General features: G+C 34.9%; 1 protein-coding gene across 1 annotated transcript; it reads right to left on the reverse strand.

Moving 5' to 3' along the window:
- Nucleotides 1–522: 522 nt before the first annotated feature.
- Nucleotides 523–5,933, reverse strand: LOC122147753 (sialic acid-binding Ig-like lectin 14). The gene is made up of 6 exons (XM_042771642.1): nt 5,907–5,933; nt 2,543–2,923; nt 1,867–2,163; nt 1,696–1,798; nt 1,329–1,404; nt 523–657 (listed from the first exon to the last, which is right to left on the reverse strand). The coding sequence occupies exons 2-6, from the start codon at nt 2,868–2,870 to the stop codon at nt 571–573; spliced, it is 891 nt and encodes a 296-aa protein (XP_042627576.1). The 5' UTR covers nt 2,871–2,923; nt 5,907–5,933; the 3' UTR covers nt 523–570.
- Nucleotides 5,934–12,922: the final 6,989 nt, after the last annotated feature.

Here is a 12,922-nt window from a genome sequence, read left to right on the forward strand (position 1 = left end):
TTATTTTTGAGACCAATCTTGCTCCATATTCCACAGGCATTGGACACTTAATTATTACTTAAAAATTACAACATCAAATTTTAGAGCAAAAATATGTTTGCTATGAATTCATTAAGGTCACACAGACTGCTGAGTTTGGGACTGATGGTTTTGTATTTATTTAGTTTAAAAGTAAAACAATTGTATGTATTTTTATATTTCTGTCACGACAATATGACAAAACAACAACAACAAAACATCATGGATGCTGTTTACCATACGTAAAATAACACATTGATAATGATCATTTGACAAAAAATTCTGATGGTACTGATCTATATTGAGAAACAGGCAAGAAAAACACATGTTTTGTGTGAAAGTATAACATTGCATCTGAGCACAAAGAGCAGATTAATCTAAAATAATTCCTTGATACATAAACTTTTGACAAACCATTTTTTCACACAAATAGTGGATTACAGATAGTTTCCAATCCTACATCTTCAATTCCTGTTGAAGTCATACAATAACTGGATTTATACCATGAATATAATCAAAAACATGCCATAGATTCAGTATTCTATCAACAGATTATGTGTTTTGTCCTGGTTTGTTGCAGAAGAATCCATTAGAAGCTGTTGGGTTATTTGCCTCTGTTCTCTGGCTCCTGAACAAAACCTGGTGATCAAACACACACAAAAAAAAAAAAAAAAAAAAAAACACACAAAAAACAAGGCAATTTCATCTAATATTTATTTCATTTTGTTTAACTTAATTTACAGTATAACGGATTGATAAATGCAATGCGGATGTTAAAAACAATTTAGGAAACATTCTTGATTGTTGATTCCATATTCTAAAAAAACAATTATGATGACATTTTACTTTCAATTATATTGTTTACTCATGTGTTCTTATTGTTACATTGAACATAGGGACTGTATTATTATATTGTAAGGCTGGTGCCAAGCTCAGACCCAGAGAGGGTTGCTCTCTGAGAAGAAAAAGGACTTTTCTGGAAATAAGCATTTGAACACTCTCTAGCAAAATTAGCATCCTCATCCAAGATGCAGTCACACTCTCTCTTCTCTGTACATGCTAAAATCACCCGAAACATTTGCCCAAAATCTACATGATTTCTAATTGTAAACACTCACTACACTCTCAGAAAAAAGGTACAAACTGTCACTGATGTGACAAATTTGTATATTATTTATCTCTAAAGGGTGCATATTAGTACCTAAAGTGTACACTTTAGTTCCTTTTGAAAAGGTAATGTCCTCTTCATCCCAAGAGAAGTAAATCAATAGGTAATAAAGATTTTAGGAGTTTTGAGATATTTTGCTTACTGTGGAGTCTGTGCCTTCTTCCTGTGATTTCCTTACATTCTGCCCCCCTTGAGGTCTAAACTCTCCAGGTCTGGACCTTGATAATGGCAAATCCTAATTGTTAGTTCATGCCTCCAGTTGAAGGATGTTTTGTCTTCGTTTTGGAGTATTTAAAGAAATGCTGCAAGAGCGATTCTGTAGCCAGATGAGCCCATATTTGTTATGTCAGATTTTCGTCTTTTACTCTTAGATTTATCTTTGGGAATTTGATTTTAAAATGCAAATTAATTAATTTTCATTCATAACAATTACAGTGTAAACTAATTTCAGGGATGTCTTCTCTAATATTAGTAAGTGATATTTATGTAGAAGTCAGTTTCAGACTCACTCGTATCTCTTCTTGGCAATGAAGAAACACAGTAATCCAAACAAAAGAGCAGATCCAAGACCAGAGATGACTGGTATGAGAATGTGGCTGATAGTTGCTTGTTCTGGTAGAAAAAAAAAGCACTTAATTACTTTAAAACAATATATAAACAGAACAGTTTTATTGTTATACCTTTCACAAAGATATGGTGAGTCACTGTCATTTCGCCCTCGACTTTCCCGTGGTGCTTGACTGTGCATGCAATAGTGGTGTGATCATCCTCTTTTTGAGGGATGAAGGTCAGGACAGACTCTGTTTCCCAGTTTCCATGACCAATGTCCTTGTAGGTCATGATGGCTTTTCCAGTGTGGCTCCAGGTGAGAGTGGGCTGGTGGGACGGACAGGTGTGCCGGACAGAGCATTTGAAGACTGCAGTTTCACCCTCCTGCACAGACTGCTCAGCCTGCAGCTCTGGTTTTGATGCTTGCTCTATAAATGCATTTTGAATGACAACACATATTTCACTTAGTAAACAAAAGCAAAAACAAGCTCACTTTTTAATTAGAATCAGAATCAGAATGAGCTTTATTGGCAGGTATGTTTACACATACTGTACGAGGAATTTGTTTTCATGACAGAAGCTCCGCAGTGCAACAGAATGACGGCGACAGAACAAAAAACACATAATAAAAGAATAAAAAATACAAATAAGTAGGTAAGGAATAACAATATACAATTTGACAATTCTATGTGCAGGTATATTACAATAGGCAGTGGAGTTAGTCACTTGCCATATTTAGGCCATTTTCTTATTTTGTACCCTATTTAGTTGTTGTAAGCAGGTTTAGAGCTCAAAATATTTACTTACCGAACATTTTAATCGACACACAGTTTTCCACAAAGGAGTACTTGTCTTTTTCAGATGTTTCTAATTCCACCCTGAAACAATACGGGCCGTTGTCATGGTTTTTGACCTCATCAATCTCCAAGGAGCAGTTGGAACCACCCAGTGAACCAATCAGTTTTGTACGACCCTTGAAACTGTCTTTAACCCTCGTAGGGTCTTTGTGAAAAATAATATCACCCCAGTTGTCCTTCATGTGCCATATAGCCCTAATACGATCAGAGGGCTGTTCTTGAACAGGGTATTTGAATGAACAGGGCAACACGACACAAGATGAGACCAGAGCCTTCATTTCAGACTCTACATGCACCTTCCAAACATCAGCAAACACGCCTGCGCAAATAACTGCAAAATAATAATGAAAAAAATTAATAAACTTTAAAAAAAAAAAACAATACACCTCAATAAGTTGAAATTTGAAATAGTAAATACTGTAAAACCTAACAAATGTCCTAACTAACACTTTTTAATCTACTTAATTTAATTTACTTAAAGTACAACAATTAGTTGATTTTTAATTGTAAAAATCTAGTAATCCATACTATTTGCATACTATGCCTTTGTTACTCAGAAAACTCTGATTAAGATAAATTGAGTTGTGTGAGTACCATTATGTCAAGCTAGTTCTAGTTCCCAGCATGCTTTACTTCAGACTTATGTTGCAATTAAGTGTTATTTTATGCATTTCTGTAAAGGTTTAATATGGTGGGTCATCTGTAAGTGTTTAATGTTATGTTATGTTTGATTTGAAAGGGTTTCTATTATGTTTTTGCTAACATTGTACTGAAAAGAGCCTGCATTGGCCTACAAATGTTCAGACTATATAAAGCCCTATAAAAACGTTATGTTAGCATGCAGGGCTGTGCACAAACATTTTGAGGGGCAGTGGCATAAACCAAAAAAGGGGCACTAGGGGGTGGGTGCTTCTTAATACAGTTGTTACAAATATACAATTAAAAGAGAAGACATCTCTGTAATAGTTTCAGACTTTATTGTAGATGTTTTGATAGAGTGGGCTCTCCCTCACTCTCTGAACCTGCTTCTGCATCATCTACAATGGAAGTAGGGGAGAGTGGGGTAAGATGAGCCAGTGGGTAAGTTGACTCAACCCCTGTTTCTTGGCAGCTGTACACCTTTACTGTCATGTAACCATTTATTTTGGAACCACCCAGCATTTCTGCCAGACTGTGATAACGAGAAACACATGAGAGGAAATTTACTTTAAAAACTGTTTTTGGCTTCTCAGAGTTATAACAGATGTAATGGTTGTTACATCAAAGCAAATTTATCCAGGTCTAAACATATTTATTATAAATATAGGTGATTTAGCAAATAAAACAATGTCAATTATTTAGCTAAATATTAGCCTGAAACTGGTAAGCAACAGTAGCTTTTTTTTTTTTTCAAAATGGCAGCTATGGGGCAAAGTGAGCCAAATGTTGTGGGTAAAATTGTGTCAGCATTTTAACTTACCCCACCAGAAGGCACATTGTAGTTAAGTTAAATTTTTGAATTATAAACTGATGTTTTAAAGTGATATTATTGGTTTATTTTATCATATACATATTATTTGTAGTTTATTTGATAGGGACAGTGTACAAGTGCACCAAATCCTTCTCTGATAAGAACTAGAAAATGCTTTTCATCACATTATAATCAGATATATATTTTCCACCTGTAGTCACTAATGGCCAACAAACTCTGTTTAGTCTGTTTTAGGAAGGCTACAGCTTTGGTGTTTCAACATATTTGTTTTTCAGAAAATGCAAACAATTAAATACTGAAATTTAAAACCTCATTTGGTTGCTTTTTTGTTGTTAAAGTTACAGTTTATGAAAAGAGATATGACTGTTGTGTAAGAGGAAAATTATTAATTTGTTTTTTTATTATTATTATTATTGTTATTTATTCAAATGGTTTTGAATCAGATTTTGTCCCCAGATGGTCATTTTACCCCAGGTGGTGCATCTTACCCACTGACTCGACTCGGGTCAACTTACCCCCAAACCTTGGGGCAAACTGAGCCATGGGAACACTTTTTTTTATAAGAAGCCATATTTTTAGAACCCTTTGTCATAGATTTTACATTCTGATCATTTAAAAAGATATGAATACTTTCATTAGGGATAGGATTGGATAGATAGATACTTTCATTTGTACTTTTGCATCATTTTTCCCTTATCTTGAGAACCACATGAGTAAAAAAATGATTATCTTGCCCCACTCTCCCCTATAAGCGTTAGACATTTAATTTAATATTTTACAGCATGAATCTATATATTTATACTAATAAACAACTCATGTTAGAACATTTATATTATTTTAAAACTATTATAGGCCTACTATCATAATATGGTTTTAATAAACTATGATGTGCCATAGATTACTTGTATCAAGACAAGTGTTTATAATGTGAAATATACTTAATTACAAGACTTAAAGTGTGACAAACTGCTAAATATTCTATATGATGATTTATCTGCGGGCTTGGAGCTTTGAATTCATGTTTGCAATGTTGAACTGCCTTTAGCAGCCTCCCTTAGCTCTTCAACTGTGCCAACAACAGTGGATTTTGTGTTATGTTAGATCTGATCGGGTATAATAATTTTATTAGACTTTCAATTCTAAGAACACGGATATTTTGTTGTAATCACTTTTTTTTATCACTTTACATACATACATACTTTACAAAATACAAAAAACAAACTACACCAATGACTAATTCAGCTAATCATCCACTGACTGTAATGTGGATTGTAAATGCATCTACCTGTTAATGAAACGAGCTCAATGAACTGTAGTCTCCACTCCAGACAGTGGCACACAGATTGTGAGTGATGCTGCGGAACGGCGGGAAAACAAGGAGCGGATTCGCGGAATCAGCGGATCTTTAGCGGAGGGGTAACGGAATGCTTTGAGCTCAGCTGAGGGTGGGGGGTGTTGAGGGACCTCAGCCGATGGGGGTAAAGGGGCAGTGGCTCTAGACACCTGGCCACCCCCCTGTGCACGGCCCTGCTAGCATGTGTACTATAACTTAGTCTTTTAGTCTTTTAAAGGCAATCGGTTTGCATGGTTTTAACAAGTAAATCAGAGCACAGTTCAAATAAATACGACTAAATTCCAAGTTGCAGTAAATGTTATTGGAATACATTACATTTAACTTAAAATTAGATTAAGGCATTCGGGTTTGCATGTTTTTATTTATTTATTTATTTTATTTATTTTTTTATTTTTTAAGTAAGGTTAACTAATTAGAGTTTACAGTGCACAACATTTTAAAAGCATGTATTCCTATAATATATGAAAAGAATGCTTTGAAAAAACATACTGTGAAACCAGTAGAGAAGAACTCCTGACCGCAAAACCCATGCTGGACTGGGACTCTAGAAACTGAAGAGGCTAAAAAGCAGCTAATGGTAAAAAAAAAAAAAAAAAAAAAAAAATATTATATATATATATATATATATATATATATATATATATATATATATATATATATATATATATATAATATACTATAACAAGTGTTGTAGTAAAACCAGCAGGAGAGCAGTGATGTGTGAACTGAATTTGGTGAAAGTACAGTCTGTACTCAACTTTACTGGCTGCCAACTTTACCGAACATTTTTTTCCCCGTTACACCAACAAAAGGAGCGTAGGCAGCAGACAGGCCTGACGGGCACAGGCCCGCCAACTCTGATGAAAGCCTCCCCCAAATCCCCCTCCCCCAAACTGGTTAATAATACACATATAATATACATTTTGTTAAATACTGTAGCCTAATTATTGTTTAATCTATTTTAACACAATTACAGAATTATTATAACATATCAAATAACTCAAATAAATATAATGTGTTTTTGCATAATTCTTGATGAGTTTGATTGACACCAGTTAGACAATTGTTATCCAGGCTTATTCTGTCTTCTTTTTTTGCAAGTCAACAATTGCGAGTTTGTCAATTCTGAGGGGGAAAAGCCAGAAGTGTACTGTAGAATTATAAACTAAAAAGAAAGAATGACAAGTTGATTTTTCTTACCAGAATTGTGAGATATAATCTCGAAAATTGCAAGAAAAAAGTTAGAATTTTGAAATAAAATAAAAAAATAATTTTATTCTTTTATTCCATGGCTTGAATTGACTGCTACTTTCAAGGTGCTGTATGTAAGTTTTTGACTCTACTAAAGCATAAAAATACCATAATATGTTTGCAGATATTTAAGAAACATGCTAAGTTAACATACTTGTTATCTGAAAAACAATGCTACAGTCAGTTATTCTCCTTTGAAAATGTGCATTCAGTGGTGGAAAACACAGTGTATTTAGTTTCATTTCATCGTCAAGTGCAAAAATTCCTGTTTGGTCGTCAATCTGGTTGCGTGTGCCTCAAGTCTGAGGTGGAGTGGCCAGGAGAAAAACCCTCTAATTTTGAATTTGGACTGCACATACTAGTTCAAACACTCAGTGTCCCATACAGCAACCGTTAAAAATGCCATTTTCTGCCACTGTTTGCAAATACTGTAATTGGTCTATTTACACAAACTCCGCCCACCAACGTGTGATTCCCCTTGTCAACATTACAAAAGACAGTCAACAGTTGTCAGTTCCAGTTGCCCAGAAGGTAAAATGTGTGTAGTCCTCATTTTGACGCGATTGACCCAGGTTCGAATCTACCTTTTGGCTAACTTTTTTCTCCCTTTTTCAAATTTCAAATCACATCAGAAAAGCATGTATTTCCAATGAAAATGAAGGAAATAATCAAAAAAGTTGAAAATAAAGAATTGGGTAGGGTTAGGGATATTGGCTCATTTTGGATTTAATGAGAGCTACACATTCCAAAAAAAGTTGGGACAGGTAGCAATAAGAGGCCGGAAAAGTTAAATGTACATATAAGGAACAGCTGGAAGGACCAATTTGCAACTTATTAGGTCAAATTGGCAACATGACTGGGTATAAAAAGAGCCTCTCAGAGTGGCAGTGTCTCTCAGAAAGTCAAGATGGGCAGAGGATCACCAATTCACCAAACAGTGGAGCAATATCAGAAAGGAGTTTCTCAGAGAAAAATTGCAAAGAGTTTGAAGTTATCATCATCTACAGTGCATAATATCACCCAAAGAGTCAGAGAATCTGGAACAATCTCTGTGCATAAGGGTCAAGGCTGGAAAACCATACTGGATGCCCATGATCTTCGGGCCCTTAGACGGCACTGCATCACATACATGAATGCTACTGTAATGGAAATCACAACATGGGCTCAGGAATACTTTCAGACAACATTGTCGTTGAACAATCAATGGGGTATGGGGTTGCATGAGTGCGTGTGGCATGGGCAGCTTACACATCTGGAAAGGCACCATCAATGCTGAAAGGTATATCCAAGTTCTAGAACAACATATGCTCCCATCCAGAACGTCGTCTCTTTCAGGGAAGAGCCTTGCATTTTCCAACATGACAATGCCAGACCACATACTGCATCAATTACAACATCATGGCTGCATAGAAGAAGGATCCAGGTACTGAAATGGCCAGCCTGCAGTCCAGATCTTTCACCATAGAAAACATTCGGCGCATCATAAAGAGGAAGATGCGACAAAGATGACCTAAGACAGTTGAACAACTAGAAGCCTGTATTAGACAAGAATGGGACAATATTCCTATTCCTAAACTTGAGCAACTTGTCTCCTCAGTCCCCAGACGTTTGCAGACTGTTATAAAAAGAAGAGGGGATGCCACACGGTGGTAAACATGGCCTTGTCCCAACTTTTTTGAGATGTGTTGATGCCATGAAATTTAAAATCAACTTATTTTTCCCTTAAAATGATAAATTTTCTCAGTTTAAACATTTGATATGTTATCTATGTTGTATTCTGAATAAAATATTGAAATTTGAAACTTCCACATCATTGCATTCTGTTTTTATTCACAATTTGTACAGTGTCCCAACTTTTTTGGAATCGGGTTTGTACTACAATACTGAGGTGCAGATAATTTTCACTTTGCAATAAGTAGTCCTTATATCTATCAGTCCTTAATCTACAGCTACTGAACCTTAATCTGTTGTGGTTTTTTTGGTTTTGGGTTTGTAATTGCATTACAACAAATACACAAAATAATGTTATTTTTAGCAATGATATGACCCCTTTAACAGCTTGTGGGATGCATGACATCATATTATCAAATGGAAGTAAACTTTTGAAACATTTAACTTTGCATTTATTGGCATAATAAATAATGCTATATTTAATAATGCAGTAAAATAATTAATAAAATATAAAATAATGCTAATCATCTATAAGTGTTTAATGTTATGTTATGTTTGATTTTTTAAAAGGGTTTCTGTTATGTGTTTGTTAACATTGTACAAAAAAGAGCCTGCATTGACCTACAAATGTTTAGAATATATAAAGACAACTTACTACCAAAAAAAAAAAAAAAAAACAGTATCTGCACTCTCTCTGTTGGTTATGTTAGCATATGTACTATTACTTTCTTTCTTAATGTCTTAACAAGGATTTAACAAGCAAATCAGATCACAGTTCAAGTAAATACAAGAAATTCCAAGTTGCAGTAAATGTTACATTAGTCAACTCAACTTAAATAAGATTGTTTGGAATACATTATATTTGACTTATTTTTTTTATTTTTTTTAAGGCAGTCAGGTTTGGAAAGATTTGTATTTTATTTTATTTTTTAGGTAAGGTTAACTAATTAGATTTTACAGTGCACAACATTATTTAAAAATCATTTATTCCTATAATATATGAAAGGAATGCTTTAAAAACATACCGTGAAGACAGTAGAGAAGAACTCCTGACCGTAGTACACCCACGCTGGACTGGACTAAACTGAAGAGGCAAAAATGCAGCAAATTATTACAACAAAAAAAAAGTAAAAAATTGTTAGGCTATTGATTTCTTAACACACATCTTTGTCTAGGACACTGCCACTGGATAGGCATCATCAGTAGGGTTTAAATATATATTAACATTTACAGCCGTGTCCAAAAGTTTTGAGAATGACACAAATATTAATTGTCACAAAGTCTGCTGCTTTAGTGTTTTTAGATCTTTTTGTCAGATCTTACTATGGTATACTGAAGTATAATTACAAGAATTTCATAAGTGTCAAAGTCTTTTATTGACAATTACAATAAGTTCATGCATAGACTCTCTGCAATTTGCCCTGGCATACTGTCAATCAACTTCTGGGACACATCCTGAATGATGGCAGCCCATTCTTGCATATTCAGTGCTTGGAGTTTGTCAGAATTTGTGGGTTTTTGTTTGTCCACTCGCCTGTTGAGGATTGACCACAAGTTCTCAGTGGCATTAAGGTCTGGGGAGTTTCCTGGCCATGGACCCAAAATTTTCAATGTTTTGTTCCCCGAGTCACTTAGATATCACTTTTGCCTTATGGCAAGGTGCTCCATCATGCTGGAAAAGGCATTGTTATACCAAACTGTTCTTGGATGGTTGTGAGAAGTTGCTCTTGGAGGACTTTTTTTGTACTACTCTTTATTCATGGCTGTGTTCTTAGGCAAGATTGTGAGTGAGCCCACTCCCTTGGCTGAGAAGCAACCCCACACAAGAAAGGTTTCAGGATGCTTCACTGTAGGCACAACACAGGACTGATAGTAACGCTCATCTTTTCTTCTCTGGATAAGCCTTTTTCTGGATGCCCCAAACAATCGGAAAGGGGATTTATCAGAGAAAATGACTTTACCCCAGTCCTAAGCAATTCAATCGCTGTACCTTTTGGAGAATATCAGTCTTTCCCTGATGTTTTTGCTGGAGAAAAGTGGGTTCTTTGCTGTCCTTCTTGACACCAGGCCATCCTCCAAAGGTCTTCTCCTCACTGTGCGTGCAGATGCTCTCACACCTGCCTGCTGTCATTCCTGAGCTGCTGGTGCCCTGATCCCGCAGCTGATTCAACTTTAGGAGACGGTCCTCACGCTTGTTGGACTTTCTTGGGTGCCCTGAAGCCTTCTTCACAGCAATTTATCCTCTCCCCTTGAAGTTCTTGATGATTTGATAAATGATTGATTTAGGTACAATCTTACTAACAGCTTTATCTTTGCCTGTGAATCCCTTTTTGTGCAAAGTAATGATAACTGCACATTTCCTTGCACGTAACCATAGTTAACAGAGGAAGAACAATAATTTCAAGCACCACCCTCCTTTTAAAGCTTCCAGTCTGTTATTCTTACTCAATCAGTATGACAGCGTGATCTCTAGCCTTGTAAATGAGAGAATCACTGACATGATGTCAGCTTGTCCTTTTGTGGCAGGGCTGAAATGCAGTGGAAATGTTTTTGGGATTAAGTTAATTTTCATGGCGAAGAGGGACTTTGCATTAATTGCAATTCATTTGATCAGGCTTCATAACATTCTGGAGTATATGCAAATTGCCATCATAAAAACTGAGGCAGCAGACTTTGTGAAAAATAATATTTGTTTCATTCTTTAAACTTTTGGCCATGGCTGTACATAGTTACAAAGCGGACCAAATGCGAACCTTCCCTCTTTGCTTCGCCTTTTTTTTTTTTTTTTCATATTACAGACTAGCGGACTTACCAAGCGGTTGACAGACAAGCTGTGCTATAAAGAAAAATCACAAATATACAGTAGCAGGTCAAGATATTCTGGTTTGTATTTAGGATTTAATCTTGCATACGAGAGGGGCAAATTCAAAAGAGATCAACAGATTGAAAAGTATCTTTAAAGTATAGTTTAACCAAAAATTACTATTATACTATTATATTCTGTCTTCATGTACTCACCTTTATGTTATTACAAGACTGACTGACATACGTCCACGTCAACAGTGAATCAGGGGGTCCTCTGCGCTCAGTCAGTAGGCCTATATAGAAATCAAAACCGAACCGAAACCAAAACTGAACTGATCCAAAATGTGATTATTTCCCCCGTTTCGCCATCAAAAGAAAATCCAATAAATAAATAAAGGAAACATAAACAGTAACGTTTTCTGTGTGTTTGGTTGTAAACTTTTGTTGTAATAAAAAGTGTTGTTTTTTTCTTCTTCTTCTTTTTTTTTTTTTTTTATTTTTTTTTATTATTTTTTTTTTTTTTCGTAAGAATGAGTTGGAATGCCCTCTAAAGGCTAGATGGTATACAGCAAAAACTGCTGGGCATGCGCACATCAATATAGCGTAATTTTCCTCACACTGCTGCAAAAATATTTTTTATTTTTTTATTATTTTATGTTATTTTATGGGGTAGGTTTAGGGTTGGGGTAGGTGTAGACGTTAATAAAATAATATAGTAGGTAGAAAATTCTATTTATTGTTAGCTTCCGGTTTTTGCTGTATGCCTTCTAGCCAAACCCTGCAAAGAGAGACACACCAGAAAAAAAAAAGAGGTACATATTCATGTATGATAAATTCATGTTATAAGCCTATTTAATACAAACTACAGAGTCAGTAACAGACTTTGTATTTATTTACGTTTTTAAAATTAAATTCCCAGAACGATAAGATCTTTTTTCGGTATCCATTTCACATTGTTATCATTAAAAAAATAAATAAAAAAAAAACACTGCTAGGCATTTAAACATGAATATATTAACATGAATATAGGCAAAAGGCCTACCTCTGTTCAGATTATGTTTGTGCCCTTCCATATAATGACGTGTCTACAATAACTAATGATAATGTTAGACACTGGCAACGATGACTGATGAAAACAGAAAAAGCGGTGTCAGCTCCGTTATTAATTTACGCGGAATGTCCAATTTATATGATTTCTTGACCAGTAGGTGGCGCTGTCCGCATACTGCTCAAAGTACTCTTAGGATGGTGACAAAAGTCACTAAATTTTCTTTCAATAGGCTACCTTAAAGCATTTCTAAGATTCAGCCTAACTTTCATGTTTGGTTTGTCACTGTCTGAACGTAACAATATGATTCAATCATATTTAATAGTCAGGTACAAAAGTAGTAAATAAAAAAAAAAAATCAGTATAATATTACATACAGGTATATAACTCATAAACATAAACAAAAGCAGTTGTTTTACTTGTTTTCTGGAATTCTAAAAAGAGACAATTATTTTTACAATTATTATTTTTAATCTTAAAATAAAAAACACTATATTGAGCCCATTTTGATGTTGTTTTCATCAGATATCTCCATACATGTTGAGTTCGTCTATGTTGGTGTATTCAGCTTCATAATCATTAGCCTTAATAGAAACATTTCAAGAGAGAACAGAGAGCCAGACATCAGTTAATAAAATATTTCAATAAGAATTTCTCAAAGGATCTCAGTATGTTTTCTGCAGTGTAACACAATGTAAATAATATACTCACAGGTGCGTGGGGAAAATAA

This window comes from Cyprinus carpio, chromosome A15, assembly GCF_018340385.1.
Source record: "Cyprinus carpio isolate SPL01 chromosome A15, ASM1834038v1, whole genome shotgun sequence".
Classification (NCBI taxonomy): Eukaryota; Metazoa; Chordata; class Actinopteri; order Cypriniformes; family Cyprinidae; genus Cyprinus; species Cyprinus carpio.